We start from the raw sequence: 26,742 nt of genomic DNA, 5'->3' as shown, positions 1-26,742 counted from the left end.
ATAAAAAAATACAAATCGTACCAAATTGATTATGCTGAATCTATCGGACCTAAACTATATAATGTATTTAATTTATCGGACATAATGTATTGGACCTAATTTATCGGACTAGTGAACTGAAAAATAAAAAATACAAATCGTACAAAATTGATTATACCGAATCTATCGGACCTAAACTATATTACATATCTAATTGACCGTACCGAAACTATTAGACCTAAATTAGTTCATCCTCCACACGATATCAAATTTGAATAAATATTAAAAATAAAAACAAAAAACAAAAAAACAAGAGGTAGGTAGTTATAGACGTAAAGATGGCATTTTTTAGACAATGAAGATGGAGGTTACTTTTATGGTTGATAATGAATATACGATTATATTTTTCAAACTTTGATGGTGGATGTTAGATGGTAGACAATAAAAATGGCATAAATAGTGGTAAACTTGTGGTTGTATTATAAGTAATGTGTCATGATGCATTAAAATGAAGGATTTTTTAGATATTGAAAGCCTTTCTGATTGCATTTTAAAAAGTCGTCTTTGACAAGTCCTTATCTTTAAAAGTCCCTTTAAAATATTTGTAGTTGCAATGATGAAGAGAATTTATGTTCTAATTCGTCTCCTAATATCAAATTTCATAAAAAGAAAGGGTAATACTTGAGAGATCAAAATTTTTAAACTAAATTGCAAACCAAATGATGTGGTTATATCGATGATTGGATTATTAACTAAGGTCGACTAACGTACTTGTGTTTTTTTATTTGTAACATCCCACATCGTCCAGGGAAGTGATCCTTAAATGTATATTTTCATCCCTACCTAACACGAGGCTTTTTAGGAGCTCATTGGCTTCGGATTCCGTAGGAACTCCGAAGTTAAGCGAGAAGGAGGTCAGAGCACTCCCAGGATGGGTGACCCACTGGGAAGTTGCTCGTGAGTTCCCAAAAACAAAACCGTGAGGGAATGGTAAGCCCAAGGCGGACAATATCGTTCTACGGTGGTGGAGCGGGCCTGGGCTCGGGATGTGGTGGACCCCGGGCAGGGATGTGACAAAACTAATCATTAACTTCCATGTTATTTATTTTACAAAATTTAATATACAAATTTAATCTCTCTAGCATTACTCCTGAAATTTTAAGAGTAATGCTAAGGAGATTACATTTGTATACTAAATTAGCAAATCAAATAATTACATTTAAGTCCCCTGAGTATTTGCCCCTTCCTTTATCACATAATTACATTTAAGTCCCCTGAGTATTTGTACGAGATCTAAATACGAGGCCTTAAATATGGTATAAACATATACTAAATTAGCAAATCAAATGAGGTGTTATCAATAAAAAGTGAGCACGTTTATCAACGATTAAGTAATAATTCAATCATCAACTTCCATGTCATTCAATGTATAAAGTTTAGTCTACAAATTGAATATCCTTAGTATTACTCAAATTTTAATATCTCTAGCATTATCTAACGAGAGGAAAATGAAATAAATGCATTAATGATGATATAGTTTTAGTTGGAAATGATGGAGATATAGATACCGACAGATGCAATTTTTTGGTTTAATTTTGTTTGTATGTTTGGGCAAGAACCTCAAGAAAGAAGCCCCTCCTCCTTTTGCGCCTACAAAACTACAAACTACAAACTCTCTCGCCCTCACGCCGCCAAGATTCTTCCCTCCCTCCGCCTCCTGGTGCCACTCCCGCCTCATACACAATAAAAAAAAATTACAGAAAAATGGGCCTCCTCTTTCTTTTTCTCAAGCCCACCACCCCCGCCACCTTCTTCCTCCTCCTCCTCCCCACCCTCCTCCTCTCTTTTCTCATCAAAACCACTCGCGCGCACCCACACGCAGCAGCAGCAGATTCCCATCTCTCCACCCCCGGCTTCGGCGACATTGCCAGCTCTGTCAACCCATCTCCCTCACCGCCCCATCCTCCTCAACCCAACAACGCGGGCCCCACCAGATCCTCCTCTCTCCGGCCGAGCATAGCCATAATCGTCGCCGTTCTCACCACCGTCTTCTCAGTCGTCTTCCTTATTCTCCTCTACGCCAAGCACTGCAAGCGCGGTGCTCTAGTTATCGTCGGCTCTAACTCCAATTCCGGACCCACCGGACCCGCCCCACGTAAAAACTCAGGCATTGACCGCTCCGTCGTCGAGTCCCTACCAGTGTTCCGCTTCAGGTCCCTTCGCGGCCATAAGGACGGGCTCGAGTGCGCGGTCTGCCTGACCCGGTTCGACCAAACCGAGGTCCTCCGTCTCCTGCCAAAATGCAAACACGCGTTCCACGTCGAGTGCGTCGATACGTGGCTCGACGCCCACTCCACCTGCCCCCTCTGCCGGTACCGGGTCGACCCCGAAGACGTCCTCTTAGTCGAGGACGCCGCAAAGCTCTTGCATCCGAAGAATAGCGATGTCGTTTTGGAGATCGAGAACGACCCGGTTTTTCGTCGGATTTCGGGGCGGCACTCGTTCGCCGGAGAACACAGACCGGGGCATCATCAAGCCCAAACGTGGTCGTTTCGGAGGTCGCTGGACAGCTGGACAGCAATCCGAATGAAGAGCGAGCCGGCCACCGTCGGATGCTTCGACCGACCCAGAAAAGATGGACTCCTGTTGGGCCAAGACAGGACGAGGTTGGAGCACCGGATCATCGTGTCCCCTACCGGGTCGGGGTCTGGTCCCGGTGGGCTCCAGCAGAGATGGAGCGACGTACTGCCGTCGGATCTTCTGTATCTACGGTCGGAAATGATAATGAGCGAGGGCTTGACACGTCAGCGGGCGCAGCAGAATGAGAATAGTAATGGGCAGCAGGCGAGTGCGGGGCCCGCGGCAGGAGGAGGGCCCGGAGGGATTGATGGGAAGAGGAGATCATGGAGCTGTGGTGGTTCGAACAGAGCGACGGGGGGCAATGAGAGCCAACAGGAACAACAACAACAACGACAGCTCAAGCTTGTGGCCAGGTGGCTGGCCTGGGTTTCTTCTCTCTCGCGACCGGCAATACGGACGGAGCGTACTACTATTCCCACCCCCACTACTACACCGCCCATTTGCTAGCTTTTTTCAGGTTTTTTTATTTTTTTATTTTTTTTATAAAGTTACTCGGAAGGCGCCAAAACTTAGAAAGTAGAGAGAACTGAAGGTAAGCCAGTCCACTACCTTCCAAAATATTTATTTATTTTTTTTTTTTGGTGTGAAATTGTAATTTTCCGTTTTCTATTTTATATTAGTAGAAGGGATGGGGGTGTGAAACGCTGGAAGACATTAGACTAGACACACGAGCAGAGGGATAGATATTCCAGACAATCAGGGTTAACGAAATGACACGTGCACTTTTTGTGATACGGGAGTCTTGGTAGTTTCTTTTGTTTTTGCTTTTTGATCTGAATATATAGCAAGCTTCTTTTTATCACAAATGTTACACGAGCCCTTAAAGTTCTTGTGGTTTGTTGGGCGCGCATTTTTAAATAATCTTCATCGTTGGAGTTGTTTTGACTAATTAACTTTTATATGACTAATTAACTTTTATATGAAGGCATAGCAAAATTTCTTTTAAATGTATCATTTGCTAACGCATTGACACTTTTATACTGTTTTACAGTTTTTTCTCTTCGACTCACACTTCAATTAACTCTTCAATTCTTTTTCAGGTTAAAATCTTCTAGAGCCCATATTTTAATTTCCAACTCTTTATAAACAATATTTTCTTATTAAAATATATTGCAGATCAATTTGCTAACTTGAAAAGTAGCAACTGGCGTTAGAAATATACAAGGTTAGTTGTTAATTCTTTAATTTATTAATTGGATTGCTACCTTCGTTTCAAATGCGTTTTCTTATGTGTCGTAGCAAATCTAATTTTGCTACCCAATTACTACCTTCTTAAGAAGTGCTCTAAAAAAACAAAATTCTTATTTTGCATCAAATAATAAATCGATTCGCAATAATCCGTAGGAACCTAAAGTTGAAGTAGTTCTAGTGAAAGTGTGAGCCATTTGTGTTGCACATATGAGGACAAAAACTTGAAGCAGTCCTTATCTTTATTGTCTAGGATTTCATTTATATATTGATCATTATTATTATATTTGTCTAGGATTTCATGAATTTTTCCCGTGGCAAAAGATTTTCTTGGTTAGTAGAGTCTGACAACATTGTGTTCTTGAGTCTATCCATCTGAATCGTCACGAAAATAGTTCTAAAGAAAATAGTACTCTTAAAGCATCTGCAATATTGGGATGTAGTGGAGGTTGTATAGGCAAATTTTAGAGTCGTCGGAAGTTGCTCCAATTTTGGATATGTTATATTTTTCTTTCTCCGGTGCTTCCCATTGGTGACTGTTGAAATCAAATTCACGCACCGCCATATATGGTGGAAGATGTATAAATCTGTTTACCTGTAAAAGAACAAATAACCGGTAGTATGCGCGGGCCAAAGACTCTCTGATAGTCAAGTTAGTAAGCAATATTATAAGACTCGAGCTGTAAACAAGTGTATAAGTGAGTAATAATTGTGCTACCAAAGATCAACCTTAGAAGGGTGTATTCATACTAGCTAAGATAGAAACCTGTTAGGATATGAAATCCATATTAAACCGAAGGGATCCGAGATGATATCAAGAAAGTAGATACGACTTCCTCTTAGGAGCATGATTACTTGTGGAGCATACCAATTCTTAGATTGTAAGGACTCCAAGAACATAGAAACCTGTTGATTCCTTTTTGGATTAGGTTCTCGTGTCTTGCAGAACAAACATGGTCAATCTCAGCAAAGTCGTCGGACTTCGCCGAATGCTTTGAAACAAGATGATGGTGGCGTCGATGCTCCGTCTGAGCAACTCTGCTGGTGAAGTTGTTGAGTTCATGACCAGACATTCGAAGTATTTGTATTCTGATTTGCCTTATTCTGACCCTAAAAAATCATGGTCTCACAATTGTCCATAATTATGTATCTAAAAATGACTTGTTTTTCTTGAGAATTGATAGTTATCCAAAGACCATGTCTTTCAGAGTAAATTGGAATATGTGCTGTTTCAAACTTTTCTAAGACATGGCATCTCGACTTCGTAACCCACGTCACTTTTGACATTCCAAATTCAGACGTGCAACCTTGAGAATTGTGGCACATAGATAGTAATGATGAGGGACTTCATGTTGCTTGTGCATGAAATAACAAGAGATGGCTCTTTGCATCTCCGAGTAGCTTCGACTTTCATACACGCAAATCTTTAAGTGAGGCTTTCTAAATTTGACGATGAGATTACTCAGCAGCTCTTCTTTAAATACCTTAGACTTGACTTTATTTTTCCAAGTCCCTTCTTTTGAGTTTCAACATGGATCCCCTTTGTTTATTCCGTCCCTCAATTTTCATACCCAACCTCCACTTTGAGCCTTACATGATTAGGATACGTAGCCAAGGAACTTGTGTGACGACCCGTTCCTAATTTTCTATGTAATTTCTCTCCGAGTATGTGAAGTGACTTTTTGCCCTTGTTGGCAAGTGACGTGGACATGTTTAATTGTTCTTAAATTATTATTATCGCTATCGTAATTAAATTGTACTCGTCAATATGAACTCGTGAGCGCGCGTTAGACTCGAATCAGACTTGCAACGTTAAAGTTACGCTTCGTTAAAGTACATTAATAACGGGTATTTTGTACACACGCGTATGGATTTACAGTGTTTGAAACATTTAAAGCAATCTGACTTTATACATTAAGGGTTGTACAAACTCTGATAGTCATTCAATCCCACAAAAAGGGGATCCGTGTTCCATCTACCTCACACAATCAACCAATCACTTTTCACAAATCACCCTCCTCTATTCCTTTTCCTGGTTTCTTTCCTCACCACCCAATTAGATTCTTCCTTCCTTTACATAACCAATTAGTGAGCTTCACACTCACACAAGTCACCAATCAGAAACTTAGAACTCTCTCTACACTCTCTCTCCCCGAACTCTCATTCTCTCTGCAACAAGCAAACTCGACGATTAAACTTCATAAACACGACTTGAAAATACCCCATTGTGTTCCCTTCACCACCACGAGCATAGCCATGCAACCAAATCATGATTTGGTTAAGGTTTGACTCACCAACTCGAAAGGTCCGAACTCAGTGAGTTTGAGTTCAACATTTTCAGGCCGAGTCGAGAAGTTTTGAAGTACGGGGAAGCTCTCTTACAACTCCCTAAGACTCCTAGACTAGTTTTGGTGAGGAATTGACGTAAAAAACACGAGGTTTTGAAGAGTTGAGTTTTAGCTGTACCTTTCGAGGCTTGTCAGGCCATCTCCGTCCATTTTTTGGACTCCAAAAAGGTATAACGCGATTCTACTCTTCATAAGCTTCATTTCCATATAAATTTTGTAAAAAATGGTTGAGAAATGAAGAAGATATGAAGGTTTGAAAATTTCCCAGAAACCGGCGAACCAGACGGCAGCGACGGGTGAGGACCACTGAAGAAGGCAATGAAATATTCCATCAACCCTTATGGAATATTCTAACGGTGTTAGGTAACATTGTTAACTTCTGTTAAGGATTTAACAGAATATTCCACTAAATATTCCTAACGGCCATTAGACCTCCGTCAGCTTTGCCTGAGCGTGGCGGCACATCCGGCGTCCAAAAATTATTCTAAAAATTTGTGTAGGTCCGTGACATCGAGTAGATTGATTTCATATATTTAAACCTTAGGTTTGAGCAAACTATGATGGTTTTATTTAAGTTTCTGTGTATGTGTTTAATTAATTTAAATATAATTATTTCAAATATAGAAGAAATGTATCTCAAGGACTTGAGGGGTCAGGCAAGGCTTGGGGGCTACAATCTGATGACGTATTTGTGAGTGGGCAGTTTGTTTTATACCTATACATAATTATAGTTTCCATAAATGCGTATTTACTTCATTTTTACGCTTATATTGTCGTATCGTTATTGTGATATTAAATGTGATAAATGCTGCTATATGGTTGGGATATTATTGTTATGACATTCATACATACTTGTACATGCTCATCTTGTTGCACCCCGGTGTTAGTGCTCGCCCCAAGGCCAGGGCCAATCCTTACGTGTATGTTTACATCCTCACCGTTTGCTCACTTTGGATCCAAGTTAGTGTTAGTCCTATCATTCATATTGCATTAAGCAACTGCGACTCATATGTGACCGTGCTTCTGCACCAACTTTCATGTGATCGTAGTACTAGAGCGTATTGATTACACCCAGTCATATTTGTGTCAAAATTTATTTGTACGAACTCGTTTGTCAGCTTAGATGGATGAAGACTTAATTATACTTGATTATCACATGATTGTATAACTGCGGCATTTGATATATCATGACTTGGCATATTTCTAGTTATATTGTTGTTATACTGTTCTTTACATACTTACGTAGTATATTTTAAGAAAACTATACTTGTTTTACAGTGAGGGATTAGTATGTTCGAAAATAAAAATTTTCTTACAAACGTTGTATTGCTGACCCACTCAACTTTGTTTTTCGCCCCTCCAGGACAACTGTACTCTTTGTGGCGTTCAAGGAACCTTCGACAGTTTTGACATTATCTCTGTTTAGAAGTATGAATTTATCCACTGTTGTGTAATAAGTATACTTTAGCTACTTTGACTACTTCATTGTAGTCTTACTGTCTATTATGCTCTGAATAATTGTAGTGGGTTTTTCCCACGACTGCACACTCTTTCACTGTTTAATTTAAATTAGTTCTAGTTTAGTTTTAATTTATTCACTTTTTCACATCACTTAGCCTTTATGGTTACGTCACCTCACGGTGACTGCTAGCGTGCTCTGACCTCCTAGGGTCGGGGTGTGTCAACTTGCCACATCCTTGTTTACCTTTGTCAAAAAATATTAAGTGAAACAGGGATGAACTGTAACGTTTCAATAATAGACCTTTCTACCCTTAAGGCTTCCACACTTTGCTCCATAACCAAAAACAATATACTCCTCACAATTTTCGCATATGGGTTCAACTTGAGCATAGTGTTGAAATTCTTGAGAAGGTCCTTCTTTATTAGATCCCTCTTGGTGTTCTCTCAAGGTAAGTCCGAACGAGCTGGATAATAAGCACCACTGCTTGGTAGAAAGTAGCACCCTTAGGAAATTTTTTGTGCCAGGGGTAAGGGCATTGTCTCTCCTTAAGAATTCTACTCTTTTTGCCCTATTCATGGGACTTTGGAAATAAACATGTGTTTACACCTTTGTATTAAATTCCACTTTATTCAAGTCATTGATCCTGTTAGAATAAAGCACTTGAAACTTTTAATCGTTTACTTCTTAATGGCAAAATGAAACTTTAATTCGACTAATTTTTTCAAAGTAATCTAGCTTCGGAGTAATGAGTAACAAAGTGAAACACGAGCAAGCTTGTAGGGCCGGGGCAAAGCCCTTAGGTAACATTGATTCGGAGAAACATCACCTCTCAAACTTGGTACTTGTAAAGATTTTCACTGCAATAATCAAAATATCACCTTACTCTGACACTGGGTACTAAGCCTATAAAAATCTTTTACTCTGAACTTGCCATAGTGCATTTGTCAAATGAAGGATTAGAAAGGGAAGAAATTTGTTCGGAATGGCCTCCGGCATTTCAATGGATATGTCATTTTCTCTTTAATTAATATGTTGTTTATTTGTTTGTTAACCTTGCCCTCAGAATGAGGATTTTTATTGTCGCACTGTGTCGCCAAGAAAGGGGTTTCCTTCCTATTCTAAATTATGTGTTCGTCCTTGTGAATCTTAAACGAAAGTTCATTAAAGAATTGGTTGCCTGCAAATGGGTCGGAAACACCTTTGGAATCCTTTTGCCAGACCCTATGCATCGGACCTGAGTGTTTCCAATCAGACTACATTTAGTTGACTTGGCTAAGGCATATTTTTGGATATCAAAGTTCTTTTGGAATAAAACTCCTTTTGAGGATTTCCTAGTCAGGATGTCTTTTTCGGACCTGTTTAGACACATGGTGTCGTTGAGCGTACTTGACTTAGCACACTAGTCCGAGATAGAAGTAATCGTACTCAGGGTCAAAGTTTAAAGCTTCCACTTAGTTGATTCTAGATTATGAGTATGGTGTAGGAAATTTTGAAACGACAGATGATGTTCTTCTAAACGAAGAACTTGACCGCCGCCTTGTGATTCTAGACAGAGGTTATGCCTATCCTGTGGGAGAAATAGTATGTTGCCACTATTATATAGTCTTTGTTCCTTGAGCTTTCTTTAATAGAATGACAAGATCAATGACCAATTGCATGAAAGGCCATGCCCCAATTAAAGTGCTAAGTTCATATGCATGTTCATAGTTCATGGATGCGTACCTTTGGCATTTCTCTCAAGTTTGGGTGCAATCCAAAGCGTCTTTTCTCATGGTAAGCCAGTAGTATCTAGCTGTTAACACCTTTTGTGTAAGTGATCTTCCGCTGGCGTGGTTTTCACATATCCAAAGTGTCAATGGTTTGCAAAATTTACAGAAGCTGTTAAAGCTACTGGCTTTATTCAATCAAAGGTCAATTACTCGTTTTGATGGGGACATGTTGCGAACTTACATGGCTGCGAAGCTTGTTATATGGTTTACAATTGTCATATCTTGAATCACACGCACGCTTCTGCCGTACTGCTACATTTTAATAAATTTATTATGATTCTAGATTGTCAATTTCTATGGAAATAGGCGTGGAATGCTCTCAAGATTCTTGATGCTTCATATGTTGATAACTCAGAAGCTTCATTAGGAATGTATGTGCTAAATAATGATTCTTGCATTGTTTTTTGTTCTATCAAACTTACCCTGCATCTTTTAACAATTCACCTATGGACATTTTTATGCATAGTTGAAATTTACTCCTTGAGGGTTGCACCCAAGTTAGCTAGAAAACCTGAAAGATGGAATAGTGAGTTAATCAACTAGACTTTCTACAACTGTATGACTTTGATGTTAGTTTCTTGCATTCTAATGGTTTGTAGTTAGGGTAATAGTTTTTCTGCAGCTCTACATTTGGTAGTTCACTCTTCCATGATATTCGTGTTTCTAAGACAGATATACTTAGAAACTTCATATATTTATTGTTTTAAATGTTTCAACATCAAATAAAGAACATTAGTGAAGGTATAACGACTTATATATGTGACATTGACTACTCTAACTGAATGAAGTTTAAGTAGCACAATTTTTGGCTCAAAATTTCTGTCTAGATACTGGTTACATCTTCTGTATAGGTGGACATATTGACATATTCAAATGAAATGAAGTTATTGTACGTTTTGCAGTGTTTCTCTTTGGCAACCTTTGTAAACATGAAAATTCTGTAACGAATGAAACGAGAACACGTGTACAAAGTAGATTTGTATTGATGAATTTGTAGGGTTACAATCTTTGTTTACAATTTTCCTCTGATTCAGTCTTCAAATTTGATGTAGATGCGTAGGTTGTTGATCCAAGGGTCGCGGTGACTTTATCTCAGACGAACGATTGAACGATTTGCTTCAAGTTTTGAGCTTGAAACAATGCATGGATAGTCTTCACTTCAAAATTTATGTATGAGCTATGGCAAAGGTGATGTTGATGTGGGATTTCATTGATTCAAGGGTCTTGATGACTTGATCTTGAATCGAACATCGTTACAAGTTTTGAGCATGCAACAAAGTCTTGAAGGAATTAGCACGAGTGCTTGTTAATTCTTCAAGGGAGTGCTTCGACTTTGGTCGAAAGAAAGCTTCGGCTTTGGTTGTGCATTCTTTGAAGAAAGCTTTGGCAGCGTATTAGTCTTCAAAGATTTGTCAGTGGTTCTTCTCAATGTGAGAATTTTGGCCTTTGAATGTAGAAATTGTCGACCCTTTGTTTGTCCTGGGACCTTATATTTATAGACTTCCAAAGCCATGCCTTTGGGTAGATTTGGCTTTGATTTATGACTTCTTTTAGGCACTTTCCCTTGCTTGGCCGAATTATAGGGCTTTCTTGCCTATTTTGTGACAATGCTTTTTTCTTTTTTGTTTTGAGGGCAATTTGGACCCCTTGTCGATTTTAAGGATATTTCTTCCCCTTTGCCGAATTTTAGGAATGCTTTTGAGTTGCCTTTGCTTGATTTGTGCCACATGTCATTGATGACCTTTCCATTTGTGATGAATCATATATCACTTGGAGCTTTGTGATGCATAATTTGCATGCAACAAAATTTACATGTCTACAAATGCCCCCACTTCAAAGCGCGTTTAGGCATGTGCTTGTCACGTGAAGGAAACTTGTTTTGAAGTCCTGCCACTGTTCTAAAAATCCCCGCCTAGGCGCTAGGCCCCAGCCCACCGCCCCGATTAATGCCTAGGCCCCAGCCCACCGCCTAGACCACCTAGGCACCCGCCTAGCCCGCCTAGGCACCCGCCTAGACCCGCCTAGGTTGCAACTCACTTAGATAGAAAATACATAACTTTCATTTTGCATTTTGTTTTTTTTCCAATAAATTGTAAGAGACTTGTTGCATACTTGAATGAACAAACATTATATCCTTATTTCACATGTTTTCATTATGTTCCAATACTTCATGATATATATGCATTCTATTTTGTAGTTTATGATGAAATTATATATATTTCAAGTAGAAGCAGACACTTATTTACTTGAAATATGATAGATTTACTTAAACCGCCTAGTCCGCCTAGGCGCCCGCCTAGCCGCCTAGGCGCTAGGCCCCAGCCCGCCGCCCGACTAGCGCCTAGCGACTTTTAGAACCTTGAGTCCTGCAATGCGAATGTTCTAACTCAAGGGTCTTCGAGACTTGGTCTTGAATTAGTTTGCTTTTTCAAGGGCCGTAGAGGAGCATTTCTTGAACGAAAACATTCCTTCAAGGGCCGTTGAGGTGTATTTCTTGAATTGAAATGATGAATTTCTTCAAGGGCCGAAATGGCTTGATCTTGAAAGAAAATTCGAAAATGGATAAATCAGCACATACTTATTGTGTGTATTGATTTTCCATAATTTTTGACAAAATACATTTGGTGTATTTTGGGACTTGAATTTTTTCCTTGTGGGTATGGGAAAAAATGCTTTTCCTCCCTTAGGTAGGAATCTCCTTCAATTTTGGTAATGAGGGTGATTTCCTTCAAGATGTTGGAAAGCTTTAGTGATTCCTTCAAGGTTTTGGAAAGATTTAATGCTTGTCCTTGGATAAGTAGGATTTGCATTTTTTTTTCCCTTTTCCTTTCCATTTTTTCGGCCAAGGGGGTGTTTTCCCTCTTGGTTTGGGAAACTTGAAGACTTGTCCTTGCCTTGGAGGGATTCCCTTTTGTATTTTGGCAAGGAAAGGTACTTTCCTTTGATGTTTTAGAAATTTTAAAGCTTTTTCCTTATTTCTTTGTTTCATTTTCTTCTCTTTGCTGATTTTGTTGCAAAAATAGCATTTTTTTTCTTTTCTTTGTGCCGAAATCAGCTCGCCCTTTTTTTGCTTGGAATTTGCTTCATTCTTGCAGCTGGAATGTGCTTCATTCTTTTGATTTTCCTTTTTTTTATTTGGTATGTATTCTCTTTATAGCATTAGGAAGCAATTGACCCTTATTTATAGGACAATTGGGTGTGTGTTCTTGTCACAACACATCCTTGTTGTGCACATTGACTCTGCTTACTGCCGTGAGTTATAATTGCTTGAAGCTTATTACAGTGCATCACTTTTTATCGCGTGGTGCTGTGCAAAAGACTGTAGTGGGGTTACGCTATGTAGTGCCTTTTGGTCACAGTTTTCCCTCAGTGGTGATGTTGTTGTGCAGTGCAAGAAACTGTTTGTGTAATCACTGTGGGGTTGCGTAGTGTGATTACGTAGCATTTTGGTTTTCTTTGCTACTATAGCGTGCTTTGAAGGATCGTCTTGTAGTTGCCTTCTTTGCTATGCTGCTCAAACTTTTGTGATTGATTTCTTTTTGTTGTTGTTTCTTTGTCATCGTCATCATTCAACGCTCACAAGGTTTGTCTCGCATGTCGTTTGCTTTAGTGAAGCAATTTTTTTTTCTTCTTGTCACCCCACTCTTATGCTTATATTGCCTTGTTTGTTTTGTTGTAGCAATGGTATTTTTCAAGTGCTTTAAGAGTAATACCATCACCATTCTTGCAAAGGAAAATGATTCGCAAGATAGGGGAACGACGTTGAAGCTTTGTGCGCCGTTTGATTGGCCCTAAGGTGATTGTTGTTTTTGGGAAAGATAACTTAATGCATGTCAAGTCGTGGTCTTCTGAAGTATCTTGGGCAGTGACAAATTTTGGTCGACTAAATACGAAGAAAAAGGCATGTACATCGAGGATTCTTATCTTGAATCCTTTGCACCATGTTCGTGACAATCCACCGGCTTCCTTTGAGCTTCTTGGCGATCGCATCCATAGCAAAGCTATGACTTGGAATAATACCTTGTCGATTATTGGAGAAGTCGTCTTTGCTGAGTTTTACTGGGAGTGGCTTGAAGATGTCTTGATCTTGAGTGAAAATTGTCTTCAAGAGCCATATTAAAAAGAAGATTTCAAAGTGCCATTTTGAGGACCTTGCATTGCTCAAGGAAGACTTGTTGAAGCTTGTTTCTACAATTGACAACCTTAATGTTGATTCCTCATTTTTGAGAGTCAAGATTGCCAAGCTTATGGCTACCTCAATTGAATATTCTTCTTTGTATGCTATTTCCTTGAAGAAATTGAATCTAGAGGTTAAAGCTCAGCAACTTGCGGTAATAGACTTATCAATTGCCCAGGTTCGGTCTTTGCAGCAAGCCGTTTCGGAAGGTTATCAAGCCACATGGACTTCTTTGGCTTCTGTCCAGGCGCTTCTAGAAGCGTTGGTGCGAGAACGAGAATAGTTGGAAGTCGAAGCATCACGACTTCAGGGTGTTCTCTTGGAGCAAGAAGCTACACTTTCTCAGCATCAAGAAGAGATTTCACGACTAGAGCAAGATAAAGGCATAGCTTTGGAGTTGCCTATCTTGTCTACCACCAATGTGGAGACTTTGAAGACTTTGGAAAGCTTGCTTGAAGATCGTCATCGTAGTTTTAGGGACATAGCTTTCAAGTAGTGTCGTTCGTTTTTTGTACTTTAAGCCTTTTTTTTTGTAATAAGGCTTTGGAGCCGACTTCTTCCTTTAAAGAAATAAGGTATTCACATTTTGAATTTGCTCCTTATTCTTCAAAGTATTTGCATTTTTTTTTGTTGGTGATGTGACTATACTTGAAGTTTTGAAGTTTCAAGTTGCTTATGTACCCTTGGTTGAGGAAAGATCAAGTCATGACGTAGTTCAAAGGAACGATGGATTAGTTTTTGATGGTTTTGATGATGATTTTGCTGTACACAGTTTACGCTCTTGTGGGCCAGAAGAGTTAAGTGTCGCCTTTTAAGCTTGTGCGAACAAGAAGCATTGTGCCGTGTGCAGTTTAGGCTCATGAAGGTGAGGAGCATTGAGTGTTGCCTTTTAAGCTCGTGCAAACAAGAAGTATTGAGTGTTGCCTTTTAAGCTCGTGTGAATAAGGAGCATTGTGCCGTGTGCAGATTAGGCTCATGTAGGTGAGGAACATTGTGCCGTGTGTAGTTTAGGCTTATGCAGGCGAGGAACATTGAGTGTTTAGTTTAGGGGTAGCAGCGCTTTAAGAACCTGTCATTGATGGGGCCGATCTTTAATCCGTCTTTCACCATGATTAAGTAAGCGCCGTTGGTGTAGACCTTTTGTATTACGTAAGGTCCATCCCACTTTGATGTGAACTTGCTTTTTTGTTTTGTGAGTTGTGATGATGGGCATTCGTAATGGCAAGACAAGATCTCCAGTTTGGAAAGATCTTGGGCTGACTTTCTTGTTGAATGCCTTTGATAGCCGTGCTTGGTAACATTCCAAGTGTTGTTGAGCTTCGAGCCTCATTTCATCGAGTGCTTCCAACTCTTGAAGTCGTAGCTTTGCATTTTCCTATTTAGTCAAGCCTTCCTGTATAGCTATCTTTAGTGAGGGGATTTGACTTTCGAGCTGCAGAATAGCTTCCACGCCATATACGAGAGAATAAGGCGTAGCTTGGGTAGGAGTTATATGTGTCATCCTATATGCCCAAATTGCTTCGCTTATTCTTTCGTGCTAGTTTTTCTTTGTTCGGCCGATTACCTTATTTAGGATGTTGCACATCATTTTGTTGAATGCTTCCGCAAGACCGTTGGCCGGAGCATGATACATGGAAGACTTGTGCTGCTTGAATTTGTATTTCTTGCAAAGCTCCTCCATGAGTCAGTTGGAGAACTGTTTTCTATTGTCGATGATGATTTAGTGAGGCACACCATATCGATGGATGATATGCTTTTTGATGAAATGGACAACAATTTCCTTCTTGACTTCTCTTAGGGGTATGGCTTCAGTCGACTTGGAGAAGTAATCTGTTGCAGTTAGGATGTAAGCTTTTCCTGCAGATGACTTTGGTGTGATTGATCTTATGTCGTCCAATCACCATGCATCAAACGACCATGAAACAACTGTAGGGTGTAATGGCTCAGGTGGTTAATGTATGAAGTTGGTGTGGAATTGGCAGGCTTGGCACCTTTTGGTATACTCCAGACGATCTTTCACTATGCTTGGCCAGTAGTAACCCATTCTTTTGAGCTAGAAATGTAGCTTTGGTCCAGACTGATACACCCCGCATACGCCTGAGTATGCTTCTTCCATGGCTTGATTGGCTTCTTCCTCACCTAGACATGTCAGAAGTACTTCTTCAAAAGAGCATCAATATAGTGTTTCTGTGTAGTAAAGGAAACGAGGTGCTCGTCGATGTATTTTAGAGCAGTGTCTAGGATTGTCTAGAAGCTTTCCATGTTCAAAGTAGTTAATCAGTGGTTGTCTCCACTCTTTAGTGTCGACTGGAAGTACTGAGATGACGTTTGTATCATACAGTAGTATTTTAATGACGAGCGAGATCACCCATCTTTGGAAAACTGGCATGTCCACAACTTCGTCTTCTCCCAGCGTCATACTTAAGGCCAATCCACCATGTGATTTTCTTTTCTTAGCATATATTCTAGTGTCACGACCTCGAACTTTTGTAGAAATTGAGTTACTAGCCGAAAGTATGGGACGAGATCATCTTTCCTCACTTTATATTCAGTCAAGAGTTGATTGATTATGAGCTTGGAGTCGCCATACACTTCTAGCGTTGTGATTTCCATGTCGATCGCCATTTGGAGCCTAATGATCAGTGTTTGGTACTTAGCGATGTTGTTGGAGTATAGCTCGCTTAGTCGAAAGGAATAGGCTAGTACTTATCTTTGTGGCGACATGAATACTACTCTTGCCTTTGCTCCGTCCATTCATGCGGATCTGTCGAAAAACATTGTCCATGTCGGGAAGATGTCGATGTAGAACACCTTTTCGTCAAGCAAGTCGTCTGAGATTTTCCAATCGGTTGGGATTGGATGGTCAGCAAGAAAATATGCTAGGGCTTGTCCCTTGACGACTTTAGCTAGGACGTAGATGATCTCATATTGTTGAGAAGTAACGCCCATTTAGCTAGTCACCTTATCAAAATGGGTTTGGATATAACGTACTTGACTGGGTCATCTTTAGCAACTAAGTGGATGATGTAAGCATGCATGTAGTGTCTTAGCTTTTGGACGGTGAAGACTATGGCAAGACACATCTTCTCGATTGGTAAGTAGTTGAACTCGGCACCAGTGAGAGTTCTACTTAGGTAGTAGAGTGCTTTTTCCTTTTGGTCTTCATTTTTTGTGCCAAGAATGCTCAAACGAAACCCTTTTGTGCGGCAATGTATAGGATGAGATGAGCGGCTTTTTAGGCACATGAGCTCCTAAGATAGGTGGGCTTGCCAGATACCTTTTTATGCTCTCAAAGGTATTGCGACATGCGTCATCCCATATGAACGAAGTGTCATTCTTCATAAGTTGATTGAAAGGTTGACAGCGTCCAACGATGTTGGAGATGAAGCGTTTGATGAAGGCTAGCCGCCCTTGTAAACTTTTCAGCTTGTGTATGTTCCTTGGTTCGGGTATGCTTTGGATGACCTTGATCTTCGATTGGTCTACTTCAATGCCACGGTGCTTGACAATAAAGTCGAAGAACTTCCCAGAAGTGACGCCAAATGCACACATCAATGGGTTCATTTTGAGATTGTAGTGCCGTAGTTTGTTGAACACCATTAGTAAATCCTTCAAGTGATTGGATCTCTTTTTGGTCTTTACAACTATGTTTTTGTGTAGCATATCATTGAAGCTCTTTTAGATTACGCGTTGATATGTAGCCCCATCGTTCTTTAAGCCAAAGGGCATTATCTTGTAGCATTAGATACCTTTTGGAGTGCGTAAGGCTATTAGTTCCTTATTTTCGGGAGCCATGCGGATTTGATTGTACCCATTGGAGCTGTCCATGAATGATAGTGCCTCATGGCTAGTGGTTGCGTCCACCATGATTTCGATGATTGGCATGGGAAAGTCATCCTTCAGGCAAGCATTGTTGAGGTCGCAAAAATCTATGCAAACATTTAGTTGTTCAAATTTCTTAAGGACAATGACGATGTTGGAGATCCATATAGGGTATTGCACTTCTCGAATGAAGCCTGCTTCGATTAGCTTGTCAATCTCGGCCTCAATTTATGGGATGAGCTCGGGTTTAACTTTGCTTTATCAGTCACGTTCTAGGCTTGACTACAAGACGATGCACGACAATGGTAGGGTCAAGGTCGGGCATTTCCAGTTGGTAGTGCTCCTTGATCTCGTCCACACTTAGTAGTACACTTACGAAAATAGGTTTAAGTTCCTTGCTTATGCCTAAGTTGAGCTTCTTGAGATCATTAACCATAGCTTGCCCACTCATCCTCGAGCTGTGATGGAGTGGTAGTGCCGTTTTCCTCTGGGATTTCATTTTTTTTGTCTTTTTGGATTGTGATGTGGAAGATGTCTTGGACCTCCTGTTCAGTGCCATCATCTTGGGCCAGTTGTCCTTTTGTGTCAACTTCCAAGGTTGCTTAGCGTTTCATCCTTGAAAGAATCGAGCATCAAATGTTGTCATTTGCTGCTAGACTGTCGAGCATTTCTCCTTTTGGTGTTGTCTTCCTCTTTCTAGAAGGCTGCTTGTTTTCTTCAAGTCTTTCCAAGGTCAACAGTCGTGGAGGAAAGCTGTGTTGCTTTGTTTCTTAGGTTTTGACAACCTTTCAAAAACAGAGCTTTGGGGTGCTAGTGTGTTAAGTTGCTTGAAGATGGAAGTTTGATCTTCACCACCAATACGATCAAGTGCCAAAATTCTGGGTTTTGAACGATTCAGCCTATTAAAGACTGATGTTTGAGGGGCGGGTTTAGGCTCTTCTTAATTTTGTTCAACGCTCACGTTGATGTGTTGAGCGCTAACATTTTTTGCTTTGCTTGAAATCTTCACGGGTGTATTTAGTGTGAAGCCAAGTCAAACTTTGTTGTTGTCAACTTCTTAATCATGCTCCTTCAAATTCTTTTGAGTTTCGGTGAGGTCACGTTATTTGTCGTTGACGGTGTTTGAAGAGGAGGCGAAATCGTACCTAGCTTTTGACATGAGTTTGTAAGTGTTTGGGTCTAAACCTTATTCGATTCTCTTAGGTGGAAGAGTGCTTGGTTTCACCCCCTTTGGCAGGGGTTTTACGAAACCTTGTGGTGGTTTTGAAATTTTAGCATCGCTTAGCTATATCAGAGGTATAAATGCATTTGTCTTGAGCAGCTTTACATCGTCCTTGTGCAATTGTATGTCAGCTTTGCTTGTTCCAGTTTCGAATGGGGATTACCCATTCTTTCTTCTTGACACGGGGATGTATCAAAAGACGGGGTGTGTTTGATCTTTTTGAGGGCGTCACACTTCCTTTGGTTGTTGCGGGCTTAGCAGGCTCATCGTTGTTTTTGCTTGAAGATGGCACAGTTTCCTCTTCTTGTTTCTTGGGCACGACTTGCCACTCTTGTTTCTTAGGTACGGCTTTGCCTGTGGATTTGATTTCTTTTGGAAGAGCTTCGGGCACCATGTCTTCATCCATGTAGAACTTGGCGTCCGCAAAGTGTGATTCGACTTCAGTGAAGGGCTTGGTGTCGCCTTGTATCACCTTTACTCATTCTCAATAGAACTTCAATCATTGATGAAGGGTGGATGACACCACTCCATTCTTGTGGATCCAATGCCTTCTTAAGAGTAAGCTGTAGGAAGTTCTTACATCAATCACATGGAATAGCGTGCTTGATTTGAGTTCGCCAATGGTCATCTCTACTCGGATTATGCCCATCGCTCATTGTCCTCATTGGTTAAAACCCTGGATTAGGTGGCAGCTCAGGGATAGTTCATCCACCTTGATGCCGATTATGGTCATTGTTGACTTTGGCATGATGTTTATAGCCGATCCACTATCCAATGTAGCATGCGGTTGACTTTGTGCTCCTTACAATCCCAGAGATGAAGAGAGGACGATTGTGAGGCTTTGATCCCAGCAGCAAATCTTCGTCAGTGAAGTTGATTGCATCATGGACGGCACAACACTTGGCATACTCATGTGGCCGAAGTTTTAAGCATTCGTCCTTGCTTACTTGCACTTCGTGGTCATCGGGACTTGCCAAGACCACTACTAGTGCTTTTCACATCTCCTTGGGTAATAGCAATGCTTCATTGATGCTAAAGTGTGCCGGCATGCTTTCTTTGAACATGAGGGTCTTTTCTTCCTCGATGGCAATAACTTTGCCTTTTGAGGGTTCCTCTATCTCCACTTTAACCATGTGACAAGTAGCGGTAATGCACTGTTGGAAAAAGTTCTTTAGGAAGTACTCGTGCAAGGAGACGAGAATGCGTGGCTCTTACTCCATAAGTTCCTTTACGTACGTTGGCTTAGCAATTCTCACGCTCATTTTGAGCTTCCTATTGTTAAGGTGGTGGTGCTTTCTCCCTTGTTTCACCTTTGGCCGTGTGGCTTGTGGTCATGGCTTCCTTGTCTTTTTGTAGGTCACCAATGTCCACCATTCTTCATCGTCGGTAGGTGCATTTTGGTCGCTTGCCCCAAGCGATGGTTGTGTAAAAGGTGCCGTGTAGCTTGAACATGGACGTGAGTGGTCAAGTGTCACTTGAAGAGGCACGAGATCGAAGGATCCAAACACAATCGTGGTAGTGTGTGTTGCGGTTGTATTTTCTAGGTCGAGTTCAATTTGCCCTTGTTGTATTAGCTTCATAATGAACTCCTTAAGGATGAAACACGTGCCAACATGATGACTCACGATACGATGATACTTGCTGCACCTAGGATCGTTAACGCGATTCATCTCTTCAGGGTGCTTGCATTCAGGTAACTCAATTACCTTCTTTTCCAGCAAGTCGTCTAGCATTACAGCCACGTCAGAGTCAAGAAAAGGGTACGTCTTCTACTCCAGTTCCCTCAAGGTGTTTTTGTACCTATCTTGGGTGTAAGAAGGCTTACATTTCATCTCATTTGTTTTGCTTTTAGAGGAAATCTTAACGGGGTGCGGTTGAGGTCTTAGTAGGGGTAGTATAGATGACAAAAGCTTCATTGGCGGGCTTTTCCCAGTCTTGTCCTATCTTTAGAGCGAACACCTTATCCTTTTTGAAGTCGGTGATCGACTTTTTCTTCCCATGATTGGCAATACTCAACTCCATTTCATGGGATCGAGTTGCCAATTCTTCAAAAGTTCTTGGTTTTATGCCATGAAGGATGTAATGTAGCCCTCAGTGCATGCCTTAAACGCACATCTCAATCATGGAGGTTTTAGAAAGCCGATCTTTGTAATCTAGTCTTAATGAATGCCATTTATTGATGTAGTTAACGACAGGTTCATCTTTCCACTGCTTCATACTTGTCAGCTCTAGCATGCTTACGGTGCGGCGGGTGTTGTATAAGCGATTGAGGAATTCCCTTTCAAGCTGATCCCAGCTATTGATGGACTCATGCTCGAGGTTGGTGTACCAGTAAAAAACGTTACCTTTTAGCGACCGCACGAGCTGTTTGACGAGGTAGTCTCCCTTCGTCCCAACATTGTTGCAGGTTTCAATGAAATGAGCAATATGTTGCTTAGGATTGCCCTTTCCATCGAATTGCATGAATTTGAGCGGCTAATAACCCCTTGGCATCCTCAAGGAGTCAATCCTTTTAGAGTATGGCTTTGAGTACATCATTGAATCATGTAAGCTCCCTTCGTACTGCGCCTTAATGGTGCTTGTGACAATCTCTTGCAGTTGTTGGATAGAGAGAGATCCCATGAGCATGGTAGCTCGGTCCACCTCTAGCTTCTCTTTGGCTTTCTCCACCAGAGGCTCATCTTCTTTGTCGGTTTCTTTTTTTGGTGGATCAACCTTTGGGTCAGCTTTCTCATCATGCTACACCTTTAGACGATTGACGTGTGTAGCAATCTGTAAGTCATTTTCTTCCACGGTCTTTGTCAGCCTTGTGATTGCTTCACTTATTTGTGCTAGTTGCTCATTGATTGAAGTCGCACCAATAGTCATGTCTTGCATGGCTACAGGATACGAGCTACTGCTTGAGTAGACATCAGAAGTCAACGACTTAGAGTGCCTTTTCAGGCTTTCTTCCGTTGGCGCTCTTAACGAGACCAGGGTGATCCCGGGCTTGTGCCTCGGGTGCTCTTACTCATTTGGCAGAGTGGAAGGCAGGGTAGAAAGAGCTTTTGCCTTGCTTCGGGTTGTGACACCCAAAGTGCCACCACTTGCCGCAAGGATGTTCTTGTTCTTCACGTTAGTTGCGGGAACAACTTGATCCTTTCTTAATGCCATTTGTGCTTCTTGCGGATTTGAAGACAAAGATAAGAGGCAGAGATGTCCCATTGGGTGTGCCAAATTTGTAAACACGAAAATTTTGTAACGAATGAAACGAGAACACGTGTACAAAGTAGATTTGTATTGATGAATTTGTAAGATTACAATCTCTGTTTACAATTTTCCTCTGATTCAGTCTTCAAATTTGATGTAGATGCGTAGATTGTTGATCCAAGGGTCGCGATGACTTGATCTCGAACGAACGATTGAACGATTTGGTTCAAGTTTGGAGCTTGAAACAATGCATGGATAGTCTTCACCTCAAGGTTTGTGTATGACATGCAGCAAATGTGATGTTGATTCAAGGGTTTTGACGAGTTGATCTTGAATCAAACATCGTTACAAGTTTTAAGCTTGCAACAAAGTCTTGAAGGAATCAGCACGAGTGCTTATTAATTTTTCAAGAGAGTGCTTCGGCTTTGATCGAAAGAAAGCTTCGGCTTTGGTTGTGCTTTCTTTGAAGAGAGCTTTGGCAGCGTATTAGTCTTCAAAGATTTGGCAGTGGTTCTTATAAATGTGAGAATTTCGGCCTTTGAATGTAGAAATTGTTGACCTTTTGTTTGTCCTGGGACCTTGTATTTATAGACTTCCAAAGCCATGCCTTTGGGTGGATTTGGATTTGATTTGTGTTTTGTTTCAACCACTTTCCCTTGCTTGGCCGAATTATAGGGTCTTCAATTCTTGCTTGTTTTGTGAAGATACTTTAGCTTTTTTTCCGGTTTTGAGGGCAATTTGGACCCCTTGCCGATTTTAAGGATATTTCTTCACCTTTGTTGAATTTTAGGAATGTTTTTGAGCTTGCTTTGCTTGATTTGTACCACATGTCATTGATGACTTGTCCATTTGTGATGAGTCATATGCCATGTTAAGCTTTGTGATGCATCATTTGCATGCAACGAAATTTACATGTTTATAGCCTTCTTTCAAGTTGCTTTTCTTTCTACGCGTGATCCTTATTATACTACAGTTGCTTATTTTTTGCTCTGCAAAATATATCAATCTCCAAGTCTATTTTCCATTTTTCTGTTTGGAAGAAATTAAATGTTAATGCATCTGTTTTCTAGGGGAGGTTCTATGGCCTCGTTCTTATGGGTTAAATGTTAAATGTCTTTGACAGATATACACAACCAGCAGATAAGATGGGCCACCGCCTGTATGTATGTGAAAATCAGAGCTCCTGTATTTTGGTGTAAAATAGTTGCAGTTTCCTACAGTCAATTCAACCAGGGGGAACAAATACTATGGAGAATGCACTGGTAACTCAGCTAAATATTTGAAGCCAGCAAACAAAGACGTTTTGGACACGGAAACTGACAAGGAAATATGGGCATCACCTAAACAGGTATTTTAGCTATATTTTGGCACATCATAACTCTTATCATGTTCCTATCCCAGCACTTAAATATAAATCATAAACTTTAATCTAATTAAAGTTGTTAAAACCATAAGAGATTTAGAAAAACACAAATAATAATATTGCAGGATGAAACTTAGGAAGCAGAATCAAAAGTAAAACCCACATATTTGGGTTTGTTGAAGTTATGCAGGTCCTTTCACAAGTAGAAGAAAATTCTGAAAATACCAAAAGCAGTGGTAGCAGTGGTACTGGTACCAAACAGGGTATTAATCTATAATACTGCGCAACATGTGCCACACAAGTCTTAAATTTGGATGTTCTAGACATGCATGCCTTAGCAGTTAAGGGTTGAGAGGAGGCATATTCATGGTAGCAAGGATTATAGTATTCTGGTACCCTCAATTAGGAGTTTACGCTTGAAAGGAGGCTTATCAATGGTTGCAAGGATTCTAGTATTCTGGGACCGTCATATAAATATATCTGGTTACATTAAGAGGAAGTCTATTCAGGGTAGCAAGGATTATAGTATTATGATACTCTCATATAAAATATATATCTTGTTACATTACTCTTACTTCTGTTATTGTCCCTCAATTGTGTAAGATTGTTTTTGATATTCGGAGTTCGTATTGATACGAGAATTGCCAAATGATGTAGTTCCGTTTGAGGTATGGATCCGTTGTCTCCTTGATCAAAATGAGTGTTTGACTGAGGTTCTAGGCTTCTAGTTCTAGCTTGGCATTGAAGACTGAACCTTTGATTTTTGAGCTGTAACTTGATTTATTTCTTCAAGCATAGAGGAGATGTTTCAAGGACACTGATGTACATTGGCCCAGCTCTCCGCCTTTCAGATTCCAAAAATTTGTAAGTATAATTGGAAAAAAATAATCTTTGACTAGTTTGAGATCAAATGATTTTAGTGTTGCATCTCTGTAGCCATGTAAACACAATCCATTTTATATGAGAATTAAGAGCCCTTGCGGCTAAACGTGGGGCAGGAATTCAATATATATTTGGTTTTGTTAGTTCGTACTTGCATGCATATATTGTAGTATATAATCAAGAATTCATAACTGTTTTGAGCATGGATCTTGATAGCGTGAACATTTTGGGCGCATGCAGCGACAACCGGTGAGATGGGACTGCTTTCTACATTTTTAAAGTGGAATGATACTGATCCACCTTCAAGAGAAGAGCAGTTGAGAAATGAAAGAGTATACAAGTTTTATCAACACAATAGAAATCCTTTTGTTGATCATCCAGAATATGCCCATCTCATATGGGGAAACGTTTTATCCATCGTCTTCCAAGAGTCATGAAATTCACAATAAAAAGGCAGTTCAGAACCAGGTATAAAATATCGATGATATTGGAAATATCGGTAGTTCAAAAATACGGAAATTTCGATGGAAATATCGGGATATTATCGATATCGATAAAAATTGAATAAAAACCACGGAAATTGTAAGAAAAACTTGGAAATTTTTATATTATATAGCGAGCTAGCAATCATTGTGAGTGTAGAAAATATGTAGCAATTAATAAAATAAGTTTAAACACACCATAATCATTTATATATAATGAATTAGTACAATATTTTATACTTTATACATTGCATGGTAAGATATATGAGTGACTTATTACCCTTTAATTTTTTTTATTTAAGAATTATATGGTTGTGGGGGTTTTATTTAAAATTTATATTGAAGATGCTCTTAAATTATGTAAAATTGTGATCGAAAACAATAATTTATAATTTATATAAGATACACACACACACACAATATATATATATATATATATATATATATATATATATATATATATATATTCCACTTTATAAACTGTCCACCTCACCTTGCTCTTTCCCATCACCCATCCACCTTGGGTGGTTTTCATGATTAAAACCATCTCAGAGTCCATGGTTTTCAATTTTTAAACCATCCAAAACGTCAACCTCATCTGCTATCTCACATTACCTAATTTTTTGAGTCCTCAACTTGCACAACCACCACATATTCTTCGCACTCTCACATCTCTGCTCTCACTCACTCACACACACACACACACACACACACTCTCTCTCTCTCTCTCTCTCTCTCTTCGCACTCTTTCATCTCCGCCTCCGCCTTCCTCACCGATCCCACCGACAACAACCCCACCTCTGTCGTTGACTTCAGCAATGACCACCACGACCCCCAATCACCCCCAAACCCCAACCTCAACCTCTACAACAACCACCCATTCTCCTTTTCCCCCCGGAACCTGCCCCGCCGGTGCCGCGCTCGCCTCCGTCTCTGCTCCACATCTGCTTCAACCAAGACCACGCTTGCTTCACCGTTCGGACAAACCACGGGTTCTGGATTTACAACTGCGATCCGTTCCGCGACCTCTTTCGCCGTGACTTTGACAACGGTGGCAGAATCGACGTCGTTGAGGCGCAGATCTTGGGTCTGAGCCTAGATTGCAGAGAGAGATCTGGGCAGCTGAGATGACGCAGCCTCGGTTGCCTTTCCGACGACGGAGCCACGACGACTATTTCGATAATATCGAATATATCGCGATATTATCGATAATATCGTGATATTTTGACGATAATTAGAGGGATACGAGGGAAAATATCGGTCTCTCTGAAAAACGATAATATTAGCGATATTTCGTCGATATTATCGATATTTTAGTCATTGTTCAGAACAAGGTATCGATTCTTCATATGTATTTACTGTTAACGTAAGTCTTAATTAAAGATGTAAAGTTTATGTAAATATTTTAGGTGTCCTTTATTAGGAAAGATATATTTTGTGTCCTTTTATGTTTCCTTGTGAAACAAGGATCGTGTATATATATTGTTAATCTTGTGAATAACATGAAGTAATTCAGCCATATAATTCTATTTGGCATTCGAGCTTGGTTTGCCGTAACCTTAACTGTAAACTTTTTCATCGTGTTGCTGTTGTGTTTGCAAGAACTGTGTTAGCTGTTCGTGTTGTGTTGTCGTGAGTGTGCTGCTGTGCTACCGTGAGTTTGCTGCAATACAACAATGGTGAACAACAATGAGGGAGGCTCAAAACAGAAACTTGGGGGTGGAATCACTGGTTCAACTAGTCAATCTGTCCTCAACTTTATGGTAATTCAGAATGATGCTTCTGCTACGTCGAGTGCTGTCAAACCCAATGGATCAAACTATCCCCTTTGGTCCAAAGTGTTGGAGATGCATATCACTGGATGCGGTAAGAAGAGGTTCGTGACAGAAAGTATCAAGGAACTGAATGAAGGCAGTGCTGAGTATAAGATGTGGGAGACGGGGCAATGCAATTGTGAAATGGTGGTTGATTAATTCTATGGATCCTACTATCATGGGATTTTTCATTCACATTTGCACGACCAAAGAAGTATAGGAAGCGGTTGCTCGAACATATTACGATGGCTCTAACATCTCATATATTTATGAACTGAAGGTTAAGTCATTCCGACTTCGTCAGGACGAACGTCCCATTAGTCTTTACTACGCTGACGTGTGGCAGGAGTTAGATCAACGCAGGCCAATTAAGATGAAGTGTGCTCATAATTTGAAGACACTTCG

General features: G+C 40.2%; 1 protein-coding gene and 1 pseudogene across 1 annotated transcript; both read left to right on the top strand.

Annotated features, from left to right (window-relative positions):
• Positions 1–1,580: 1,580 nt before the first annotated feature.
• LOC126595189 (RING-H2 finger protein ATL43-like) lies at positions 1,581–3,425 on the top strand. The gene has a single exon (XM_050261567.1). The coding sequence runs from the start codon at positions 1,744–1,746 to the stop codon at positions 3,064–3,066; it is 1,323 nt and encodes a 440-aa protein (XP_050117524.1). The 5' UTR covers positions 1,581–1,743; the 3' UTR covers positions 3,067–3,425.
• Positions 3,426–9,327: 5,902 nt separating this feature from the next.
• On the top strand, positions 9,328–26,159 carry LOC126595377 (uncharacterized; annotated as a pseudogene).
• Positions 26,160–26,742: the final 583 nt, after the last annotated feature.

This window comes from Malus sylvestris, chromosome 13, assembly GCF_916048215.2.
Source record: "Malus sylvestris chromosome 13, drMalSylv7.2, whole genome shotgun sequence".
Classification (NCBI taxonomy): Eukaryota; Viridiplantae; Streptophyta; class Magnoliopsida; order Rosales; family Rosaceae; genus Malus; species Malus sylvestris.
This window is presented reverse-complemented; position numbering and strand designations above follow the sequence as displayed.

Bases quoted from the DNA above. Each gene is read 5' to 3' on its own strand.
- LOC126595189 (XM_050261567.1), top strand. From the start codon at position 1,744: ATGGGCCTCCTCTTTCTTTTTCTCAAGCCCACCACCCCCGCCACCTTC.